Source organism: Caloenas nicobarica, chromosome 1 (assembly GCF_036013445.1).
Source record: "Caloenas nicobarica isolate bCalNic1 chromosome 1, bCalNic1.hap1, whole genome shotgun sequence".
Classification (NCBI taxonomy): Eukaryota; Metazoa; Chordata; class Aves; order Columbiformes; family Columbidae; genus Caloenas; species Caloenas nicobarica.
Genome location: NC_088245.1, coordinates 9497383 through 9523394, shown reverse-complemented (window position 1 = coordinate 9523394; position 26012 = coordinate 9497383). Strand labels below are relative to the sequence as shown.

The 26012-nt window shown below is 38.8% G+C and overlaps 1 protein-coding gene across 2 annotated transcripts in view; it reads right to left on the bottom strand.

The window, feature by feature from the left end:
• Nucleotides 1-26012, bottom strand: part of SEMA3D (semaphorin 3D) — a 142291-nt gene that overhangs the window by 73144 nt on the left and 43135 nt on the right. For both annotated transcript variants that reach the window (XM_065628540.1, XM_065628530.1), the window contains exons 2-3: nucleotides 24691-24881; nucleotides 8030-8190 (exon numbers count right to left, since the gene is read on the bottom strand). In XM_065628540.1, coding sequence (XP_065484612.1) covers nucleotides 8030-8190; nucleotides 24691-24805 — 276 coding nt within the window. In that variant the 5' untranslated portion in view covers nucleotides 24806-24881. The remainder of the gene's footprint in view (nucleotides 1-8029; nucleotides 8191-24690; nucleotides 24882-26012) is intronic.

The window sequence follows — 26012 nt, the reverse complement described above, 5'->3', positions numbered from 1 at the left end:
AAAGAAGTTGCATGAAGTATTCCACAAGACCCCTTACAGCAGGTTTGGAGCAGATTATGAAAGAAATAACTGCTACATGAGGTAGTTGCTGGTGATAGCGGGAGTGAGACCAATTGATCAATGTGACTCCTTCCAGTCTCATGTCCCCAAGATAGTCACGCTCATGCCAGCAGCAAGCACTTGAGTCTCCCATTGAGGTCGACGGCTTTCAGCAGCCCTGGAGGTTTCACTGGAGCCTTTCATGTACTTGACGCTGCACACGTGCTTCAGCACTTCTCTATCAGTGCAGTCTCTGCTACAAGAAACCCCAAGTGTTTTGTTAGTGGTACATGTAGCACCAGCAGGATGTGTCTGTGTCTGGAGTGAAGGACACCAGCTGATCAACGTGTCTCGTAACACTCATTGAATTTGAGTCCCGTGAAGAAAGGTATTGCTTCCTTTCTATTTCAAAGGAATAAGAGGTGGTAGAAGCACTTAAGAAGAAAATACAGTGATTTTAAACAACTATTTGATGCAGCAAGAGAAAGCCCACTTTCTTCCCTTGTTTTATTCTAAGCTCTGGATATTTGTTGTATCGATGCTTGAGGAAAGGCGTGCAATTGAATTACAGCTTCCGGAGCATCAAAGTGTCTCATTAAGGCTTTGTGAATCATCCAGGCCATAACTCAGAAACTTAAGCTAATTGATATGAGCGTATTCCCCATACAACGCTCCGAACTGCGGCTTCCAAAGAACAAAGCCAGAATGAGCTCTAAGCCCATTGTCACACTGACATATGCAATATACTCCCCATGAGAAACTCTCCTCCATGAGAAACTACTCCCCTGATTTAAAAAAAAAAAAAAAAAGAACAGATCAATGACTTAGCCCAATGCAACTATAAAACCAGCACAGTAAAGAGGGCAACATGATCCAAAAACCAGGAGACAGTCTAATCCAAGTTTTGCCACTGCCCTACGGTATGTGACAGTCAGGTCTCAATTTTCCCACTAGTAAAATGACGATAATGTGACCTGGTTTTTTTCTTTTGTTCTTTTTTTTTTTTTTTTCCTGAAGAATTTAGTAATTCATTGCTAAAAAATGAAAATGAAAGGAAAATAGAAAGATTGAGAGGCACTGAGAAAAGATATGACAGTGATCCAATAAGACTGTCACACACTGCATAAGACAATGTAATACATACCACAGCCCAAACCCATAAGAGTGGGTGTTCATGGATTGCTTCCTGAGAACTAGGACATTTGTCACTTCTATATGCTGACCCTGGGTCACTTCACTGAAAATTACTGAAAGCACCAGAAATGTATTGAATTTCCCAACAAAGAGTGGAAAGAATTTCATGGGTTTTTAGTATTATTTTGCTGAAAATAAAGAGTATTTTAATTAATGAGTAAATGAGTTGATTTTAGTATGGCATGCATGTATACCAGTTGCTTTCTAAACACTTCATGTCTGCTGCATTCATGTGTGCGGTATGGAAAGTCCACAACTTGGGGAACTGGGCAGATTGCTCTCATATACGAATCCTAAGAGGAGGGCTGCCCTAAGCAGTTTTTGTAACCAGCCCCCACTGTACTTGCTGTACTCTGGAATCCAACCCCTTAAAGTCATCAGCAAACAAAGGAAGTTAATACGTTTGAGTTCCTTCTCTGAATTTCTCCCTGTATTTGAAATCTAACCAGACTGTCTTTAGAGTTAGATTTTTCACCTAGCTGTCTTCTCAACAGTTTTATCTCATAAAAACTTCGAGATCCCTAGAAGCCAGGAATGTATTCTTAAATATCTTTTATATCTGCCACAGACTTTCCTTCTTCCAACTGTTATTCCTATACCTGATGCACTAATTCCTATATCCGTATATATCCAGGGAGGGATCTGATTGGAATTTTCAACTCCAATTATTTCATAGTAGCAGAATGGATCTCTGAAAGATATAATTTGATATAGCATGGTGCAGTGCCGGAGGGAGAGGATATGAGGAACGATTCAGAATGATTTGCAACACTGCGGGAAGTGCCAGTGCCAGTGTATGGTGCTTTTTATTTTCATGGTGCTGTCACACTGAGTAAAATGCACTGGAAGTCAAAGAGAAATAACTATTCTGTATTGGGATGACAGATTCACAGACTTTTAGTAGCTTAAATTTGGCAGGTGGCAGTGAAACTTCTTATTAGAACCAAATGGGCTTTTTCATTTTGCATCTGTCTGAGAAAACACAAGTCCCCACATGCCACAGTTCTCCTCTTAAACTGTGATCTGCTCTCCAAAACAGGTTTACAAGTAGACAGTGCTTTCAGTACTTAAGGATTTTCTGAAAAGGGCACATGTAATGAGCATATGTGAAAGCTAAAAGCAAATGGACCAGATACTGATTTCATTTACACTGGATTAAATCCTGAAAGTCTTCATTGCCTTTACACTTCATTTTCCACAGTGCAACCACAGCAGACTTCTGACTACTGCCTGTTTTTCCCAAAAAGAAACCATACACCAGGATTTTTAGGGTAAATGGCATTGCTCCTGACATGTTTATCACTGCAGACCGAAGACAAATCCTACCTTTGAAAAACTCAAAGCTCAATATGAGTAAATATTTTCAGAGAGCAGGATATTGGCAGTTCTATAAACCTTAACATATGGGTAAAATATAAAAATGGCAGCGGATGTTTATAGAAACATAATTTATGGTAACAATGCAAAAGGAAATAACAGAGACACTCTTTTCCACCTAGGATTGCTGTCATTCTGGTTACTTACCGATTTCTTCACATCTTGCCCCAGTCTGTTGTTTTGTGTCTGTAAACACTATTTAAAAGCTTCCGCCTTGTCTACACAGGTGCCTAAAGTTTATCGAACAATTTTATGGAGTCCAAGAGGTTTTCAGAGGTTCAAAACAAGAGTTACAGAGCTCAATGATAAAAGTTTTCCAAGGGCTAGCCAGCAAAAAGTTACCACCTCTGCCTCTGGAAGTCCCTAACCTGAAGCACCATCATAGCTTCTTACACTCATCCTTCAGTTCCCACTGCTGACCATCTTTGGGGACAGGACACTAAACTACATGGCTACCCAGTAGAACCAGTTCTGTTTTATTGTAAATGATAGACAAGATGGATAGACAGATAATATTTCTACTAATTTGAGGAGGAAGGGAAGTACTCTAAAATAGGCGGAAAGTAGTATCTTATGAACTGCAACAGCCAGAAAATTTCATTTCGTTTCAAAAGCAGGGCCATCAGCATGCATTTACACTTGGGAAACAATTCCCCATGTGTGGAGGGTCAAACTATACTCCTGTGGAATCTCAGCCTCACCTCACTTCTTTTCTTAGAACTTTTTCTATTCACAGAGACTAAGAAAAAAAGAACATGATCCCAGATGGACCCATGATCATCCTCCTCCAGTTCCACTGGGTTTATTGTACACTATCCTAGTACTCATGCCTCCACTTCCATAACTCCACTGGTTTCCATGTGACATATAGAATATGTAGCATGTATTTGGTTAGGCAAGACTAATCTTGGTGTTACTGTGTTTCAAGACTGCAATAAACATCTGCAACTTTTTGTGCATTCCAGAGGCTTTGGCTTGATGGCAAGAACCAAAGCCTCCCTTCAATGCAGGCTAAATTCCCAGTGGGTTCATTCCTAATTGAGGTGACACTTTGTTGTAATTTAACCCATCACACAGCCAAACACCACACACAACCATTCCCTCACTCCCCCAAAGACTGACAGGACTTCTCTCAGCACAACGAAGGTAAAATTTGGCTCCTGTATCTGTTGGTTTACATAAATATGCATATGTATTTGTATATATGTTCCCCTTCCTGCAGTGGTGGGTGGGTCACACTGCACATATTGCCCAGTGATAATAGTGCTGATATATAACCCGCTTGGACTGTTGGTAAGCACTCAAGTAACAGAAAGGTGCAGAATTTCTTTGTAGCTATTCCATAAGCATTTAACCAGCTGATATTATATATATATGCATATGTAGTTTTAGTGTGAAATACAGATAAAAATCAATACAAGAGGGCATTAAAGGGTAAGTCACAAGACAGCTGCACCTGGTAATGCCAAAAAAATAGTAACAACTAAAGATGCTCCAAGCAACAATAATTTGTGACCCTGTGCCAACACACACTGAGGCCGATGAAAACAACTTGTTCCAAAGCTGCTATTGGGGATCTGACATGTTTATCTATTTGGCCCACATGTGGCTTCGTCTTCTAGCATTGACAGCTCCTGCAGGTTGGCAGCTTTTCAAAAGCTTGTCAGCCCTTGATAGCATTCCTATTCCTGCAGAGATGGGCGGGTTGCGCTGTGGATTACACAGTGATAATAGTGCTGACATATAACCCCACTTGCACTGTTAGCCAGCACAGGACTTACAGAAAGGTACAATATTTCTTTGCAGCTATTTCGTAAGTGTTTACCCAGCTGAAAACATTTTGTATTTAGTATTTATTTAGTTTAAGGAGTGAAATAACGAAGGCTTTAGTCAAACTCACAAGAAATTTCTATGTACCAAAGTAATTTTTCCAGCAGGATTCCAGAGCTTAGGATTCCTATACAATTTCTTCTACAGCTTTCCAGCCTGTCATGCTATTAAACATGTATGAATGTTTGGTTTACACTGAGCTTTTATTGGTTATGGCATAGTTGTCTTCAGATTTATTGTCCGCATTTGCAATGCCCTGATAAATGTGTGATGTTGCTCTTTTCTGCTTTCTTTTGCTGAACATCTTTATTTTACTCATAGGGAGGAACCACAAATCCTCCAGTTTATAAATATCTTACAATACTTGTCAGGCACCTCAGGATCTTTCAAGAAAAGACAATGGCACTTCATAATGTTATTCCTGCAACAGGAACTGTAGGCTTCTATTCAGGATAAGCTCATAGAAATTATGTCCCTGCTACAGAAGGATGGTTATCCTTTGCTAAGCTTTAGATATTTGTAGAGTGCAACTATTTTAGCATTTGCATTTATCTTTCATTGTGGGAGACCTTTCTATTATACTGTGGTACTTGCTGTTGTTTTATAATAAGGTTTGCAAGCACTGGAAACTGGATGGATTTTTTTCAAGCTGCCAGCTAAGGAAGTTTTCAGCCAATTACATCATAAATTGAATAAAAACTACAATAATTTAAGAAATTTGAACTCAAGAATAACTATTGATTTATTTCATCAGGAAAAATATACCAGGAAATAAAGCCATAACTTAATATGTGTAAGTTAAATTAACTAATTTAGGTAAATAATTAGGTTTCAAAAAGGAATTATTAAATTATGTGTATGTATACCTTAAAAAAGGAAAAAGGATACAGTGCTTTGGGTGTTTCTTTGAATACTATTCCAGAAACATCTGAATATAGAGCATCGGTCTTTAATACAATGTTTCCAAGTAATTATATCCACAGAGAAGGATTTTCTGAAAATAAATTGCTAGAGATCCTGGTTTGGCTTTTTGGTGAACCAGTAGTATAGTATAGTATAGTATAGTAGAGCAGAGTATAGTATGGCATAGCATAGCATAGCATAGCATAGCATAACAAATGTCTGAAATGGAGAGCTTTTTTAAAGTAACTTGAATCTATCCAGCACAGAGCATTCTATAGTTTGTGTTCAGCTTTGTTTTAAAGAAAGAAAACCCCAAACTATGCACAGTCTTGCATTCTAGTTTCAAAGCTCTTACACCTCTCTCACTCCCCACAACTTTTTTTTCTTTTTAACCCTCCTCTCTCAAAGCCATTAGGAAACACATCGTTTATAGGTATAAACTTAATATTCTAATCAATTACTTCTCATTTTAGCGGCTGCACATAAGCAGATATTGTTTTTCCAGACGACTCTTACTCCGGAGGAGTACAAAGGACACACTTTAGACCCTTGTAGTCCTGACGTGTGTGGTTTCCTCGCACCGGGAAAGCCTGGAAGTGAGCCGCCTGGCCCGGCGCCAACCCAAACCACGGTCAGTCTAAACACAGCGCCGGCAAACGCTACTTTCTGACACTTCCCTGCTACTGGAGAGTATCCTTTAGCATTGAGACCTCCTCAGTGACTGAGATTTATACACAACCACTCATATAACTTCCTTCATGTCATCTCTTCCCTCCCAAACATCTTTCTACCAACTCAGCACAGAGGAACCAAAAAGAAACGCTGCTGTGATGTCGTCTTGCATTACCTGGCCATTTACCCAAGAGGGTAAGTTTATAAAGTTGCTGAATGCTCACAGATATTTTGGATATCAGCACAGCAGGATGCTTCACGGAGCTTTTCAGTCAGTTTTAGCTACTTAAATATACTTTGCCTCAATGTTTTGTCTGAAAAGTTAAAGATGATCTGAATGTTTAAACTGAGAAGTGGAAGTATTTGAACCTGCAGACAATAATTTATTTAATCCAGATATGCAAGTGGTTATGAATTTTATTCCCTCCTTTCAGCTTATCACAGATGTGTAGACATACATCTCTATTCAGCTTACTAAATGCAAATTTTCATTCCAATATAATGAGTCTTTGCTCTGCAATATCTATATTAAATGGCATTGTCTGATTGCACACTAATTCTCCTAGCCCAGTCTGTGTTCTGCTCTTCTTGGAAAGCACAACATCCATAATGATCAGTGCTGGTTTGGCTAAAGGGAAAATGTTACTCCAGCAGAGGGGCAGATCATGTGGGATGCTACCGTCTACAGAAAGCTCTGAACTAATCAAGCATCACTGAACATAATGGGAGGCGACAGCACTCAGCATGTCCCACGAGGTAAGCAGCATCCCACAGAAACAAAAATCTGCTTTTCACACAAACAAAATTTGTTTTCTACAGAAAGCCTATGCCAGAAATCAACCTTTAGTCTGAAAAATCTGCAATCTAAATAATGCTGCTATCAATACAATACATTGAGAAGGTGTTGTTTCTTGAGCAAACTACTGAGATGGAAGATTAAAGTGCTTGATAAAGCATCCCAGAGAAGAAACGTCCTGAAACACTCAAAATCTCAGTTTTAAAGAACCTGACATGTGGAGTATTGCAGAAGTCAAAATAAGAAATAAGATATTCAACCTGGTACTATATCTCTTCTACACAACCACACCAGGTGTTGCACTCAGACATGTGGGGTAAAATAGTGTCCTGTTACACCTGCTAAGCCCCTGCACTGCAGTTGTATTAATTCAGGGTCAGTTACCTCTTCGGAGCTGACAGCAGAACACAGTAATTTAAAACCTCCTTCTGGTGCTTAAAGAAAATATCAAAGACAGCTGAGAATTTAAATTTTCTTCAGTAAGTAGCATATCTGGAAGAAGCAGTAAAGCCATGTGTGCTCCTGTGCAAGCATCTGTTTTTTACACGTAGCAGTCAATTGTGCTTACAAAAGCTCCAATTCATCGTGTCTACTAGAAATAATGAAGGCTAAATTGCCATCTTATTATCTGGAGTTAATACATTGTCATAGGGCGTGGGCATAGGAATACAGTAGATCGGAGTGGAAGCTTCTCCTAGGACTAGCAATTCTAGACAGTAATACGAATGTTAATATTAAAATTGCCACTAACATTTTTATTATAATTGAAACCATTCAAATTGTCTCTGCTCTGTTTAATATCAAAATAATGTAATCCCAGTGATGAGCAGGGAAAGAGCTGTCTTCAGTTATCTTCTTCCAAATGCTTTCATTTGAGGAGGGTGACCATGACCAGAGAAATTAAGCAGGAAACACTTTGACCTGCATTTTTGCCTTTTTGCTGATATTTTGATATTACTTTCATGCACTGCAGGGCTCCTCCAGGTAGGTGACCTCTTGCAGGGCATCGGTATCTTAGGAGGTCACATACTATGAGAAATTCAATTTATTAAAGATAATTTGTGTAATCATGGGAAGGGAGATTATGAAATCTTGGTACACAGCAGTGCATAATGAATCTTCCAGTTACACAGTGAAGAAGGGAGGAAAAAAAAAAGAAGACGAGAAAAAGGAACAAAATTGAATTTATGAGATGAACTCTACAGAAAATAAACTGACCTTTTTTACATTTTTGTTTAAATCAACCAAGTTCAGCAGGAAGATGTGGTCTTTAGCCCCGATTAGCAGCCGGCCCCTCTCCTCATCTAGCAGCAGGGTTCGAAAATCAAGCCCCTCTGTTGAGCCCAGGAATGGGATGCAGCTGTTTGAAAGTAGCAAGTCTGTGGGAAAATGAAGAAAATTTTTATAATCAAAATGTTTACATATGACTCATTGGTGTCTTTTATAAATATATGCAGCCAGCATGGAGTATGGTGGTGAGATAACTGCAGTCTTAGAGAATGTCTTTCCAGGGTCATAGTACAGGTCCTGTTAACCTTGGTTTTCTTTGTCATTTTTTACTTCCAAACTGGGTAATATTTACTTTCATAAAACATTTTTCTGTATGAAATTTTCTTAATAAATTGTGTCTATGACATAAAAGTATCACATTCTTCAACAGAAACTAGAAACAAACAAAAAAGACAGATCTTTGCAAAATATGTGCTATACACTTCCTTCGTTGCAAGAAAAGTAGTATGTGATTATATCATACTTATGGATACACATGATCAAAGATCAATATCTTACCATATTTAGTGCTCTACATATAAAGCAGCAAAGGTCAATGCCAGAAAGAATAGTCAGGAACAAGAAACAGTAGTTAGATGTGGCAGGTATCATAGACTCATAGAATGGTTAGAGTTGGAAATGACCTTCAAAGATCATCTTGGCCAATGCCCCTGTCATGGGAGGGGACATCTTTCACTAGATCACGTTGTTCAAAGCCCCATCCACCCTGACCCTGAACACTTCCAGGGATGGATCATCCACAGCTTCTCTAGGCAGCCAGTCCCAATGTCTCACTACTCTCATCATGAAGAACTTCTTCCTTTTGGCCAATCTAAACCTACCCTCTTTCCGTTTAAAATCATTGCCCCTTGTCCTGTCAATACAGGCCCTGGTAGAAAGTCTTTCTCCATCTTTCTTATAAGCTCCTTTTATATATTGAAAGACCACAATAAGGTCTCCCCAGAGCCTTCTCTTCTCCAGGCTGAACAACCCCAACTCTCTCAGCCTTTCTTCATTGGAGAGGTGCTCCAGCCCTCTTACCATTTTAATTGCCCTCCTACGAACCCACTGTAACAGGTCCATGTCTTTCTTGTACTGGAGCCTCCAGAACTGGATGTAGGACTGCGGGTGGGGTGTCACAAGAGCAGAGTAGAGAGGGAGAATCACTTCCCTCTACCTGATGGCCACGCTTCTTTTGGTAAGGCCAGGATGCAGTTGGCTTTCCGGGTTTCAAGCACATATCGCTGGCTCATATTCAGTTTTTCATCTACCAGTATCTTCAAGTCCTCCTGTGCAGGGCAGCTCTTAATCTGCTCATTACTCAATCTGTACTGATATTAAGGATTGTTCCCTACCCAGGCACAGGACCTTGGACTTGTCCTTGTTGAACTTCACATATTTGCATGGGTCTGCTCCTCTAGCCTATCAAGGGACCTTCAAAGATCATTTAGTCCAAGCAGATGAGGAATGGCATCCCTTCCTTCAAGGATATCAACTGCACCACTCAGCTTGGTGTCATCCGCCAACTTGGTGAGAGCGCACTCAGTCCCACTATGTCTTTGATGAAGATATTAAATAGCATTGGTCCCATTACGGACTCTTGAGGGACACCACTCATTACTCATTAGACATTAAGCCATATATGGTTAAGAAGAACTGGAAGAAGGCAACAACTGCAATGTGTATAGAAAGTTTGATATAAGGTTCAGTTTTTCCATTGTCTAGTATTATGCTTTGGTGGCAGTATAGAGAATTGCTACAGTTAAATTTTCAATTACTATCATTTCAGTTGAGAACTGAGAACTGAATCAACAACCATCAAGTAGAGGTATATTCCTAGGGTATAGTACTGAAATGAAGGCAATATGAAGGCATATCAAGGAGACCATCCAGTAGCAACACCTGTAAGGTCCCTAGGGCTTTACTTTCCTTATAGAGGTGGCAACAGGTGGTTGTTCCTGCATCCTTGCCCTCTCTGCAGAGGAAATATTCCCTGTTAAAAGCACAAATTTGACACTCGAGTTTTACTGTGATTTAAAAGTGACTTCCAATCTCCTTCAGAAGGTAATTAAGAAAAAACAAGTTTCCCTACGAAACTAACGAAAACAATCTATGCTTCTCGTGTAAAAAAGCTAAAAGGTTGTAAAGTAAAAAGCCTGTAACCTTTTGCTTAATTAAGACTCTGTGGATGTGATTCTGGATGACGACACAAACAATGTATAGAAAAGAGCATAAAAAGAGTTTAGTCTTGTTGGGCAGTCATTAGTTTGGGGAGAATGAAAATAAACATGTAAATTGGTTCTTCCACAAGCAAACTCTTCAAGCTAAACTATTCAGAGATCTTGGGATTGAAAGGTAAATCTTGTATTTAATTGAATTAAGGGTATTTCCACCTTCTGACACTGTATTGACAATGTAGCCTTCCTGCTAGAGGGGCCAGACTTAACAGCACAAGGTATTTACTCTTCCTGCTCATGATGAAAATCAGGGGCAATGTTTTGCAGAGTAACTCCGGAACAGAACAAAGAGAAAAAATAAAACAAGACAAAACCTTTTTCTTCAAGGTCTCTCACAAAACATGTGACAGGCAAAGATTAGGTCCTCTTGCTGGATAATAAACAGCACTGTGGGAGAAAAAATATTTTATCTTTATTAATCTGATTACCTGGTATATAATTATGACAATTATTTTTTGGCTCAGTCACTTCTGCTTAAGCTCATACGGTTTTGTCTGGCTCATTGCTGAATGCTGTTAAGGTACAGTCTGCAAACAAATTGTCTTGTATTGCAGCCCCTACTCCCCTAGGTGAGATTTATTTGGCAGTACTTTGAAAAAAATCTTTCTTCACATTGAAAAATTATATCCAACACTAAGCACTACACTGCTTTACGCCTGTCCTATGTTTTCTGAAGACAAAGATGTCAGGGTTTGGGGTTTTTTTTCTCTCCTTTTTTTTTTCTCAATTAGCAACACTTTAAAAGACCTGCTTATTAATTGGCAGCAAGGTCACTTAGGAACAACTTAAGGTTAGCGTGGTACTATAGAAACATAAGACCCATCCAAACTACTTCTTACACTAGAGCTGGCTGAAGAATAGCTTGGCTGAAGAACAACCAAGGCAGTGTAATAAATAAATACAAATTTTAAAAAGGAGAAAGAAGAGCCCTGTAAGCACAGAACTCCTGAAGCTTAGCTCATGCCACTAGTGTGTTTTCACCAAATAAGAAATAAAGATGTATGCCTCCTGACAGTTGTTTTTCCTGGGTTGTCTGATACAGGGTGGGCAGCCACTCCTAGTGAAGATCTATTAATTGTTGTGTGTGGCGTAGATGTGTCTTCATTAAATATCGTACTGTGTACAAATCTCCCCCCTTGCTTTCTTCTGACTGGAAATTCTTGGTGCTGGTTATGATGGAGTTGTTTACTGGGAAAGAGTTCTCTGATGCTGATCACAGCACAGCAGGAGGTTTTAACTCCCTTGGGCTACTCAAATTCTTCTCAGTTGCTCCCTAAAATACTGTTTATCAGCTGAGCATTGCTGGAGAACATCATTTCTGAGTAATCGTCTTTCACTTCTCCACCCATGACATCACAGCCGGCTGCATTACTAGATTATCTGATACATTATATATAATAATAAATGCCTTATTATTCTACAGTCTAGATTAAATCTCTCTTTAACAGTTCTGTGTCCCAATTAGTAGATAGGATGGAGGGAAGAATAACAACACAGCACCACAGTATCTATTAATTAATCATTCTCAGGCATTAACATGAATAAACAGAAGAGATTCATGAATTTCACAGGCTACTGTATTTCAGCAATCCATAGCAGCCTCTATTAGTTTTAAATATCTTCTGATGACAAGCTTACAGTCATATCGCAGTGCTTGCCTGTGGGACATGGGTAACTAAGATGCAGAATATGAGGGAAAATTCTTTCTCTTCTCCAGCCACAGGAATTTGATACTTGTGCAAATGCTTTAAAGCACTTCCATTACTTAGAGCCATGCAATCCATATGTCTTTGCAAATCTGTCACTTGCCAAAATATGTTGACCTGATTCTCCACATGCCTGAAAGGAGATGACTGAGACTGTTCTCCACTTCCCATTTCTTTCATATTTGGAAGGAATGATCTCTGTAGTAACCATCCCAAAAGGACATTTGTCATATATTGCTTAATACTTCTAGTATTCCTTAGTAAAGAATCACCTAGGACAGCTATGAGAGGAAGGGAAAAAGTTGTCTCATGTCTGAAATGCCCAAATGGGAATGAGCTCTGCCTGATGCCTTGTACAGTCACTTATTTCACTGCATCATAAGGAAAACATCTACACAATGTTCCAGATTGAAATGGCAGCATTTCACACTGATTTCTTACTGACGCCAGTGACAACACAAGCTGAAAAGTGGTGAAAAATCAGGTTTGGTTAGTTATTTACTAACTATTGAAAAGAGCTTGGAAATAAGACCCTGAACATGGCCACTGATAAGATTAAAACTGAAACACGACCTAATAAAATTTGTCAAGTAAACATTAACAAAGAACTGATTAAACTATAGCCAAATTAATCATTGTTCTCACTCTATAAAAGCAAAACAACCCAATCTTATGGGTTGAAATTGCCTTTCACAAATAGATGTATTTAATATCATAAAGGATACTACACTGGAAAAAAATAGTAAGAAAAACGTGTTTTCCCAATGGTTTTCAAGCTTAGAGCAAGCTGTTCATTTGAATCACTGCATCTCCATAGCCAGGCTAATACAGAAAAAACATCATCACAATTCACATCACAAAGGTAGTTACAGGGATGGTCTTTTATGAGTACATGTTCACCACTCAGTTTATTGTGTCTGTTTACTGGTTTACGGAAAATTAAATACTTTTTTCCAGTCTGGTGATTAAATGAATATGCAGCAAACTCCCTTTCTGAGTTAATATTTCACTGCCAAGTAGTAGAAGCTGGAATAGTGACTGGTTTAATTTTTTTTACAAAAGTATCTCAGTGGACTTGGCTCACAAGAGCATGATCGTTGTTGACTTAAATAATCTCCAGCAGCAGGCCTACAGCATAAAGTCTTCAAATGAAAAAAAAAAAAAGTTATTCTCTGTTCTGGTAACACGTATTTACATTTATACAGCATATTTAGACTTCTTAGCCTCGAGTCACGTATGTGGTGAATGTGCCGCCATTCCTCAAATCCATCATGGCATAAGCATGCATCAATCTGGAACGGCTTGGTCAAGACCCAGAATTGCCTTGGTGGCCGGTCACAGACATTTTTGTAACAATGCGCTATGCCTAAATTGACAGAAAGGGAACTCCTAAACCTGGTACAAAACAGCTACACCTAATGACACCTTTGACGGACTCTGAATTTAAAGGCTACATAATTCTCTAATTTTCATAAACAGTAAAAAACCAAATGTCATGTCATTTTCTCCTAGATAGAAGCGACTCCTCTCACATGCTAGAAAATATCCATGACAATTTACATGGGTATTGTGTGAAGCCTCAATTAAATTTTTGGGATAAAGAAATGTCAATATAGCATGAATACAGCAATTTACTTAATTCCTAAATCTTCTGAGTTTAAAAGATCCAATTGACCCCAGATGTATTTGTATGAAGGCAAAGAGAATAGTTGCAGTCTACTACCAATCTCTAGTACTTATTGCAAGAAGCAAGTTATGTTTTGTTTAGTTGCATCTCACCATGGACAATGGTGATTTGTTGTGCATGCCATGTTGCTCTCATTGCTATAAAATGAATTTTATTTGGCCTGGAGGAAAATGTCATATTCATGGCGCAACAGGGGCTTTCCAAAGGGATATGGATTACTGGGAACAGAGAAAATATTATTTCTTGTTGGCACAATATTTTATCAAAATCTTGGTTCTCTTTCTGAGTGATCCCCAAAACCACCTTGTTCTTCACTACATATTTTGGGTTTACGTACTTCTGTTCCTCTTTTAGGATTGAACTGTTCTCTATGAGGGTATTACAGTCTAGGAAGGTGACTCTGGGAAGCAAACTTTTTCAAAGATTGCTCCAGAAATTGAGGAACAGTCGGCTGCAGGATCTAAGATATTTCAGGGCACTTTCACTTTGAGCTTCAGGCACTTCTATGGACCTGCTCAGCAATCAGCAAACTTAACATTTCCCACATCTTTATTTGCAAATACTTATTGATAGATGTCAAATCTGTCAGCATCTTACAACCCAGAAAAATCATAATTAAAGCAGCTCCTTTATGCACTATGTTTCTCAAATCTTCACTACAGACAGTGGTAACTAAGAAATAATTCTCTCTGTGCAGTGCTGTGAAGACATATTTCACACTTTTCATTGAGCAGGGACAGACCATCTTCCCTTCAGACAACCTTTGCAATATCTACTCCAATCATAAAGAAAAGAAAAAAAAATCATGCTGTGGGATCTGATTCTCTTTCATATCAGTGAGGCTCACTTGAAATGATGTGCTTCTGCAATATCAGAATTAAGACTACTGCAGATTATTTAGTTCGTTTATTTCAGAGATGGGAATATAATCAATCTACAGTGCTGTCTTTGTCTGACTGTGGTTTTTTTTAAAATCTGTAAAAATGGTAATACTGTAAAACAAACTAGGCAGGTGCTTACCACCAAAAATACACCCAATAGGGCATTAACTAAACAATTCTCACTTATGTGTATAGAAGTGTATAGAAGTGCATTTCAACTGAAAATAAATTTGACTGGTGAAACAGCTGCACAAATAACTTGTAAAGTGTTATTATTGTAGAGATGATTAAAAGGTGTTTTGTGACTTCATGTTATTGGTGAAAAAAAGCAAAGGTCCAATTCACAAACTTCACAGAGTCAAACCAAATAATTAACTTTAGACAACCCTACTGAAAATGTATCTGAGTGAAACATTTGTTTTTCTGAAGAAGACCTAAGACTGTGAATTTGTACAGGTTCCCTTTTCCTAAGTAGTTTATCTTTCTTGCAAAATTGCCAAAGTAAGCAAACTCACTGTTGCTTCCAAGGCAAAATTAAATCACCATTTTTTTTCAAAGTGATATGGTGGATATTTAAAGAATATGCACTACAAATGTAATGCAATATAAATGATTGGCAAGTGTATGAGCTTTGGTAATGCGTAGATAATGGTTGACATCTCATCACACATACCTGTCCATTACGAATGCTTGGCATATTGACAGACTTAAATAGTACCAAATCTCCTCTTTAAATGAAAGGCAGAACACGCAGACAATGGACTCATCATTTCTATTTTCTCATTTTCAATTGTCAGAATGAAACTTACCCTTTTTTCCCCCTCACCTCTCACAGATCCTCATTCTGTGCAATGAGTAAATAATCTGAGTCATTTGATGGAAATCTGCCTTCTTTCACTTCCATCTTACATAAAATACCCTTCAAAGTATCCCAATAGTGAGGCAATATTTCTCTCTAAGACTAAAAGGCTTTTTCCTTATACAGCCAGCTTTCAATTGAGACTTTACTTTCTTCAGAGTGATGCAAAAATGGCTAGAGTATCTTCAAGCACCTGTACCTGCAATTTTCAACTAACTGCATCTTCAGACAAACTTCTGAGAACACGATATTCTCTGGAGATGCACACAGCACCCTGAGGACAGTCAGACAGAGGAGCTCTTTGCTAAATCTTGTAGCCCATATATCTGTGGGCTCATAAAATAACAGCAGGTTGTGCTATTACCTCCACCCACACTATCTGGCACCAGATGTACAGAACGTGACACATTTTTAAATTCTTACTCAGTTTTTCCTCTGTTGATGACATTCCAGCCCTAGGAAGTAAGATAAACGGACTTTGTTTCACACTTGGAGCAAAAGAGAATTTTGTTGTGGACTTCAGTGTCCAGGATTTAAACCTGCAGGGAAGTTTTCTTAACTAAATCTATAGTATAACTGGCTACAGAAACCTGGGTTTGGCTCGGCAGCTGGTCTGACACTACCGATAGGTGCTGACGGATCTCTCTGGGCGTCTGACTCCCGCTGTTCAGACCTGCTTTCTCACACTGCGCATGTGACACCAGGACTTGCTCCACTGAGCCTACAGCTGTTATATATGACACATATTGTTTTTAAAATGGTCAGATATCTTAATAATACTTTCACTTTAACATTTTTCTCACCAGGTTCAAATGTATTTGCTAGCTTCCTAATGAGTGTAATGTTTCTAACAAAGTAAATAATGCTTTCATGCTAAAAGACGGGAGACCTTGAATTCAGTGGCATGAATGACTCTGTTGTAACAAGTGTTGGATGTCATGGGCCTGAAAACCACATTAATATCAATACTAACAGGCTCAGGAGAGATATAAAACAGCATGAGCTATTCCTGAAGAAGATGAGTTGACAGTGCAAAGGGATGTTAATGCCCAACAGATTTGCTTGCTCAGTTACTTCATTAGTACCTCCATTTTCAAGACTTAAAAGAACAGCTCACAGACAGAAAAATCCAGATTTGTTACCTAACGTTGCTATTATTGAAAACTATTTGCAATTTCCATACTAGTGTAATCAGCTACTACACACCAGTTGCAAACAGCGCCTGTGAGCAACACAGATTTGTACAGAAACACCCAATAGCTGTAAATCCCACCCTTCCCCACCCTCTGCATGCTCCACAGACACACAGACACACACCCTGCTTGTATTTGCATCCAGACTTGTAGCCTGACTCTCAGTTTAACCACTGGGACTTGCAATGATTTTATCAGCTGAGGATCTAACCCTGAGCATACAGCAAGGAGACATTGCGTCCATTCTCCTCTCCAACTCCAAGCATTGGACCGGAGCCCACACAAGCTGTATGGTCAGGCTGTAAAGCTAAATAAGATACAGAGATAAAGTCCTAAATACTAATAGCATATGTCCTTGCCAAAGAGGCTGACGAGAGCTGGAGCTGGTGCAAGAGAAAGGGCAGGTCCATACATCTGGGAGCAGATGAGGGGGAAAGAAGTGGATATGAGTGTTTGGGGAGAAGGAAGCAGGGAGGGAGATGCCCTCCTTCCAGAAGCAACATGCAGTTATGTTGGCTCAGCTGAGAAACCACCATCTGAGAGAGCCTGTAAAATCTTTTAAGTGCTGATGGTCGTTCAACGCCCTTCCCACAGTCCCCCTGGGAGCAAGGCAAGTTCCTCATAACTAGCTTCAAAAACCTCTTCTGGTTTCTCGGCTCAGCTGTGTCAGGCCCAGATGGACAAGGAGGCAGAGCAGATATAGTAAAGGAGGTGAAACCAGGTCTGGGAAACAATAACCAGCTCACCAGTGTGACCTGCTACCCAGGGAGCAAAGGTGGCATTTGGCAGGGCTGAAGGGGCTGCGGTGGGAGGAGTGCCTGAACAGGAAAGGAGGTGAAGGGCAGGGAACTCTGAAAGCAGATTTACCTGTCAGTGGAACAGATATTTCCTCTGCTGGCAGCAAACGAGCTTTAGGAGGTTCCTGCTTGCTCTCCCCGCACGTAACTGCTTGTTCCTGTTCCCACAGGGGGATTCCCTCTCTGACATGGGCCAGATAATCTTTCTTTCCCATGCTCTGAATGAGGAACGAGAACTTTTATAAGGACGGTGGAGGAATTAATATTTTAGCTGTTTCTACCATCAGGACTGCTGATTGAGCTCACAAGGCACGATTAACAGCCCTACTTTAAATTGCTACAGAAGAGCAGCACAGAGATGCAGTTGCTGTAGGGAAGCACTGTTTAAGTCACTTAGCCATTATCTGGAGTAGATGCACAGGGTGGACATTTTCTAATAAAATGTGGTTTAGATGAAGAGAATGACTGTTTTTCACAAAACTTCAAAGATTTTTCTCCTTATACTCTTTTTCCAACAAGCTTGTTTTATTACTGGCAGTAATGAAAATAAAAACAATTTGCATTATAACACCTTGGACCAGCATAATGTTCTCCCATGGCAAAGTAAAATATAATTATCAGTTATACTTTCTGACATTGACAGGAGTTCAGTTTTTATAAAGCTATTAAAACTAGAGGTCACTGTATATCAGCATTAATTCCCATACATTTTAGTAACGAGTTATAAAGTAATCCCAAAGCTGCCAGGTAACTCTGTGGTACAACACAGCATACTTCTCTAGGACAGCCAGGATTTAGATCACAGAGGAGAATGACTGTTTTCTTGACCTAGTAGGAAAAAAGTTACCTTTGTCACTCCCACCCTTGTCTAAATGCCTCTGCTAACCACAGCTAGACAATCCCTCTGACTTCTCTGACAGTGCTCTGGTGTGATAAAGGAAATTTTGTCCCTGTTTCTTTCTGCTATCTCTTTGTGTATTTATCTCCAAAGGATTTCGACTACAGAACAGACCTCCCCTGCACCCCTCAGCCCTTTTTTGAGGAACCTCTCTATAAACTGAACAGCAGAAACAGGGAGGGAGGAAAGGGAAATGGGATGTGACTCGAGGACCTGCACTGCAACCACAGATGTCCACCGCTAGACAAATTGACGTCAAGAGGATCATGCCCTCGAATTAGTGCACAGAAAGAGAGAAAGAGAACAAAGTTGGAACATTTGAAACTACTCACAATTGGGCTTGCTTTACAAATGTCTTTAGTATAAGTACAATTAGACAAATATTTCTGAAAGTACCCTCTTTGAAGATGATGCCACTGATCATGTGTCTTCCCCAAGTTCTTCTCCTAGACAAGCAGTTTTTGGTGTTGTCTCATCCTTCCCAAAGTCTTATTCTTCTGTTTTTATCTCTCATCTTCTGAGATTTAATCAAGTGAACACTCAGCAGAATAGTTTGGTATTTTGTGAACACAAGTATTTTTTTATCCAATTGAGGCCCTTTTGTGATCATGAAAAAAAACTGTTGTGAGCTACAGGCTGTTTACACTGTTAAGAGGTTGATATGGGTCAGTTCTCTAAGGTTATTCTTAGTTCAACTGCAAAGTAAACTGTTGATGTCACTGACTGGAGGCTGCTCTCCAGGACATTATATATATGATAATTATATGACAAAAAACGCAACATATAGTTGGATCTGACCTCCAAGTTCACTAGTTTAAAAAAGGAAAAAAGCGTCTGTAAGAAACTTGCTGTTTTCCCGTTACTAAAACGTAATAAACCCCTTCAAGTTTATACTTAGTCTACAGCATATACAAGAGTCTTTCCTCACATGGACAGCAATGCCCATCCATCTTCAGCCAAGGGTACATATTAAGTCTCAGTGTTCACTGCCTCCAGAAAGCACTTTTGAGACAAAACAGGGAAAATCTATTCCATAACTAGACAATCATTTGAAACTGGGATCCTAACTCACATATAAACATTTTATGTTACTCTACAAAGGAATCTGAGACAGATTTTTCTGAGAAGTCACAAATCATCAAAAATGAATTAAACAACTAATAAGGGATTCAGAAAAAGCAGCACTTCTTCACTCAGCACATTTTTCTTGATCTTCATGGACATTCAGAATTACAGCTGCTGAAATTACTATTAAAGCATGTTTTTACTGATTTTTCTTCCTCTTCCTGTAGAGCAGTCATAGCTGCAGAAATGCAAGCTCATTTCTAAGGCTTTTTGTACATCACCAGTTTACCATGTTCCCAACATTCATAGCTGTGCAACACCCTCACCGTGGTACTGGGATTACTGCAATATCACAGACAGTTTAAATGAGGCTCGTGGAGCTATACGATTGTAACTATATTTTATATGCATAGTTAAACAATGCATGTCATGGAAATAAGCCAGCTTTACTGAAGCAGAACAAACTAACTGCTCTGATGCAACAGTTAAGCATCTCATCAGTTATAAAATTAAACACATTTAATGCACAAATTATTTAGAAAACAGGATGCTTCATATTGTAAAGCAGCATGTTCAAAGGAAATTTACTAATCTAGTCAAATTTTCAAAAGAATTCCTGGCACCAAAATGTTATCCTCTGCTTTCTTTTTCACCATGTTGTAAGAATGGGCCACTCTTAGGGGGAAGAAAATCATGCATGCAAAACACTGCATGAAGCTAAACAATTCTTAGACATGGTTAATTTCCATGTGGAGCTGATGATTTAGCATTGTCATCCTTCAACAGATGAGACAGAAGTGCATGTCTTTAGTTCACTTATTTAAGATGAAATAAACAAGGAGTGGAAATTCAATCCTTCTTCAATTTACTTCAGTGTCAAAACTCTTGCCATGGCTTTAGTGGGAGTGAGAATGTATCTTAATTCATTCAGTGTGAAGAAGAAAAAAATCAGCTGCGAGTAATATTTTTGTTTATTAAATTTACATTACTGCCATAGTTATTTTTAACGGTATTACGTGAATCCTGTTTTGAAATCCAAAGATTGCCTTCAGTCTTGACTTTTCCTATATGCTGTGTCACAATGCAGGATTCTGGTCCTCTGACCAAACCAGCACCGGTCACAGCAGGTGTGGCTTGCTTTTGGGACATGGCCACATCCCTGCATGGGAATGATATGTATTTGTGGATGTCAATGTGGACATGTCAGCAGTGGCAATGTCCAAATCTGGGCTGGGGCATAGCCCCCAGACAAGAAAGCAGGGTTCACACTTCTGTAATATAAATGCATTCTTTGAATGCACAGACTACTTCTAAGCTGTCCATGAAAAGCAACAAAGTAAAACAAATCATTAGACTTAAATTTGCAATTGGGAGTCTGCGCTCCTACTGGAAAATTTTAGGATGGCCACAAATAGAAAAGGTTGATTTTTATTTATTTTTTTCCTAGAAGGCAATCAATCTCCTGGTCTGATTATTCTCTGCCTCTGCCTATAAAATAAAACCTAGAAACACACACAAAAAAATCTCTATAAAAGTACCTGTCAATAAATTGGCAAAGACTGCTACCCAAAAGTTAGACAGAAATAAGACTCTCTACACTGTATGAATTAAACATGTTTATATGTATGAATTATGACACAGGCCATTTTGTTCTTCAGTAATGGAACTGATGCTGTCCTGCAAATGACATTATTGAATGAGACTGGTATGCAAAAACCTTCTGTATTTGCTGTAGAAGTTGGAATGAGGATGTTAAATGAGGTGGCAGGCAAAGAGGATGTGCTGCTTAGGGAAGCTGAATGTCACTTGTGTGCTTGAGGAGTTCTGCAGTTTGGATGATGGTCACAGGGTATCTCCAGCTACGTGGAAATGAATGATAAATACACACTGTTGCTCTGAGATTGAATGTACTGTTATTCAAAGACTATTAAGATATGGAATGTTATTCAAAGTCTATTAAAATACGAAAAAATCAGTCCCTAGCTTTCTAAAGATCGTAATCTTTATCAGAAGACAGTTTGTTTACCTTCTAGTGTTAAAGCTATAACATATTAATAAAACCATCTCAGAATCTTGTAAAAGAATCTAAGAGATATAGATTAATTAAGGTCTATGTAGTGAGAGAACCCCAGAAGCATCATGAGAGCAGTGACAGTTTCTGGGATTTGAATGACATGTACCAATATCTAAAAGCTAAGGTCTAAGTAAAGAACATAAAAAGAAATATTGAAGAATTATTCAACTAATGAATCAGGGAAAATGTGGGAATATAAGATGAAGTATGCAATTAAAGACCGTAGTGTATTATGTTGACACAGGTGGAGTATATATGACTTTGCCTCTGTATTACAAGATATTTAAACTGACTTGTGTTTGCTTGTAGTTTTATGTGTGTATGATTTTTCAGAACACATTTTTAGAACTGGGGCAAATAATAAAGGAAATCTATCATATGACATCATGTTGATACTCACATACTCACTAGAATATCTGTATCTTGCCATTTCTGGCACAAATTTCGCCCCCTTAAACTACCTCACAGAAGATGAAAATCTATAACTGCTCTGCAGACAAGCTCTAAAATTTTAACGGCTGTCTGAACGCAGAGGACTTGTGACGCACGATGGTTTATTGAAGTACTCTTGCAGTTATAGACACTTTTTTAGCTACCCCACCCTGCTTCTTCTCCCTCTTCCTCTATCCACCACTGCCTTCTTTCTTTCCCTCTCAATTTTACCATTCTCTGTGTTCCTTTAATACCATTCCCTCTTCTTTCTCTCTTCTTGTCCGCTACACCTCTTCATCCTCAACTTTCAGCACTTGGCGTTCTCTTTCTTCTCCTTCTGCCAGGGCTAGGAAGAAGCAGTTTCCTAGTCCTCAGCTGCGATGGGCTGCAGCTGTGAGACGAAGTAATTGCAGGGGAAAGTCCTGCTCACCTCCAGCTCTCCTGCCCGAGGAAATGCTTGGCCCTTCTGTGAAGATGGAGCTGTACCATCCCATAAATGCATTGCAGTTGGAAAGGGATGAAACCTTCCCATGAAAGACAACATCCTTAGCAGCCAAATGAACACACGTGTGTGACCAGGTTTTCAGAGCTGCCTGATGTAGCCATTTTTGGTTAGTTTTCCATAAAGAGGTAAATCATCCTCCTTTTGATATTTCAAGTCTTAATTCCAAAGAACGGAGACACCAGGACTTGCCAATGATGTGACTGTAACAGTGTGAAGAGAACTGGCAAGACAGATCATTCCTCCTACTTCTTTTTCTGAGGAACCTTGGAGTTAATTTGGCTGGAATACTTGGTGGGGCGGGAGGGGGCAGGAAGCAAGTTAAGCTTAATTCTGACAACAGGACATCTAACATGCTACTATCAACAAAAAAACCCATGATTTAATTATGACAAGCACTACCTGCACCATTTATAACGCAAAAGTGTGAAAACAAAGTAGTTTTTTTTTTTTCTTGTTCCCTGGGGAAGAATAAAAATATGCCCTCTTAAAAAATACTAGTAATAAATAAAAGAGAAGAGGAGGCACAATAAAGTCTGATAATTCTTTTTTCTTTGGCTTTTCAGTTCCATCACAGCTCTCCAAATTAAGATTTATGTGCCATTTTGTATCTGTTGTTGCTTTTTCCCCCCCTACAGGGATATAGGTGGGTAAGTTTGGATAGGAAACTCTATCCCTCAAGCCAAATTGAAAGGTTTATAAAGTTGCTAATAAAAGTTTGGGTCAGTGCCTAAATATCAATCATCCACTCATTGTCTCTTTGAACGAGCTCAGGAATTTTCCCAACCGCTCCCAGCAGGTCTCTGTCACTATTTTAACTAAGATTTCAGTGGTTTGGTTTTGCTGGTTTTTTTTTTTCCTGTGTTAATCTCAATACTTTTTCTCTCTCCCCCTGCTCACCTGCCAAATGCATCCATCAGGATTTTGCCAAAGGCTGTCTGCTTTTGAAGCCAAGAGGAATTCACTAATCATGAGTGTCAAATCCACAATAAATGCCATCACCATATGGTATATGCTGCTATTGGGAATTATCTCAAAAGGCCTAGTTGTGAAAAGTCTGGCTATATGTTAGAGGGTATTTATTGCTAACTTTCATAACTCACGTCAGGTCTTCCAGTTTATGTGTTCATTGGCTTAAGTGAGTGCAACTGTTTCCTGAATTTATAAAAATGTTGTCAAGATCCCTTGATCTTTCTTCCTCTGTCTCTGTCTCACACGCACATTCAAACACATATATACACAGGGGAATACCATACACAGTCGCATAAAAGTCTAACAAAAGAGAAGCTTGTAAATAAATAATATGTCATTGTGCTTACTCTATAAATTCCTGTGTGTGTTAAACTCATGATAAACATATCATAACCACTGATGAAGGCTTTACAGCCTCCTGACACGTCACATCATCCTGAGTGTAATTCTGTAATGCATAGGAAGACCTAAGTTTGAAAAACTAAGAGCAGGATTAAGCCCCAGAAGGGCAGGGTGCTGACATAACTGAAAAACAACTAACTGGGGAGCATTTGCTTTAGCTAAAGAAGACAATATCAAAGTGATGTCTCTCTGTGTCTTGTAAGTACTCTGGAAGTGTACGTTCAAAGCAACAAGAAATCTAACTTCTGTAACAATTTGTCCAATAAAAAATTAAAAATACATTTGTTTAAACCCCTCAGACTATAACATTCTCAACAGGAAGTACACATAAGGCTAAGAAAGTCCTCAGAAAAGCACACTTTTATAATCCAAAGAGGTAAGAAGAAAGAAAACAATATTTTCACATACCACCTTAGTGATAGAGAAAAAAATTATTACAAAAATAAAATATCAGTGCCATGAGAAACACTTGGGGCAGCTCTCTTAACTTTCCCTGATACTCTAGAAAGGCATGAGTGTCCTCCTTGTCCCATGTCACCCCCACCAGCCAGATGGGAACGTCTCTACTGGGCTTCATGGCATTTTAAGTAGCATGAGAAGCCTTTGTTTAGGTGATGACTTCCCCATAATTTATGCATGGTATATTCATATTCTCTTGGAGCAAATTGAAATAAGAATATAAAACCCCAGTTTTATTTCAGAAACATGTACCCCTCCACCCAAAAAAGACAGTTTAATACTGTCCCCAGGCAGAATTCATCTCTCTTTAAGACTTCTGTCATGTGTTTCTGGGAAATGTAAGGACAACTGTGTTTCATTTTCCTGATTAATAATACAAATGAACTGCTGGCAACATCACATCAAAACAAAAGTGGCAGAATCAGAAAAACTGCTGAAAAGTTTACCTTTATAGGAAAGCTTGAGTCTCGGGATATTTTGTTTTGACGTTCCAGTGACTGGAAGGAGCAGCATGGCTAAAGATAACAGGCTACAGGCATGTGGTACTTGGGAAGCTTTCATTCTGCTCTCTTCTTCTGTACCTTCTTTTGCACTATGGTAGAATATCTCCCCGCTTTTCAAACAATCCAAATTTAATCTGGAAACAAAAAGAAAACGTCCGTAGATTTTTTTGCATTATTATATAAAAAACAATTCTGAAAGCAAGCCAGATCTATCTTTAAAGAGTAGTTCATTTAACACATTTGTTACAAAAGTATTTTGTCCTCTAGTATAAATCAGAATGTTGTAAATCTCTTTCTTTAATACTAAACTTACACACTTTGAGGTTGGAAAAATATGCAAACTTTTGAAATACCAATGTCTAGCATAGCTAAAGTTTAAGCATAAATTAAATTAATGCAGTATCCATAAAAAGAACATTTGCCATTCAAAACTGACCATGAAACTCATTAGTTCATACCACTCCATGGGATATCTCAATGTTTTATAACTCTTTCTTTATCTCAGTACAACAGCTATTGTATGTTTGTGCTGTGACTAGAATAAACTGTAATATCTCAGATACCATGGGTGTACAAGCTGAGTTAACAGTGAGTACATACCCATCATAAACTTTCATAAATAAACTAAAAAAAAATGGATAGAGCAAGTGGTTGTGTTTAGTTTTAATAGAGAAAAAAAAGTCAATCTGGCTGATGGATTTAAATGTCCTTTTAGTGTGATATTTCCAGCAGAATAACTGCCTCAATCCACCCACCAAAATGTCCTATAAACTTTAATAAGTGGTTCATGCTGAGGTCAATAGGTTGATATGGGACTTTGTTAGTACAGTGTGCAACTAAGGCAGCTTTGCAACACTTTTCACTTGATAATAGTCATTCACCTTCCACAAATCTTAAAGTGTTTTACAAATGAAAGTAATTATCACTGTCCTTATTTTCCCTATGCAAAAATGGAATTATGAAACTGCAGTGAACCTAATTCTTCAAGGTTCTTCAAGCCACCCCAGTAGCTGAACAGAAAGCAGCCGCAGTTCTGCTGGTGTCCTGTTTGTATCCACTTAAAAGGGATCCTTTTTGTTCAATAACTCCGCTTTTGCATATGAAGTTATCTGAAATGGCATCCTGAGTTCTGATGGCAGAATTTAATGGTTAATGAACCACGAAGATCTGAGCGTGAAAATATCTGTGAGAGCAGATCCTTCCCCCTGCAAGTGCATGATACCGGAGGTCAGGAGAGATAGTGAAACGACAAACGCCAGTGTTTG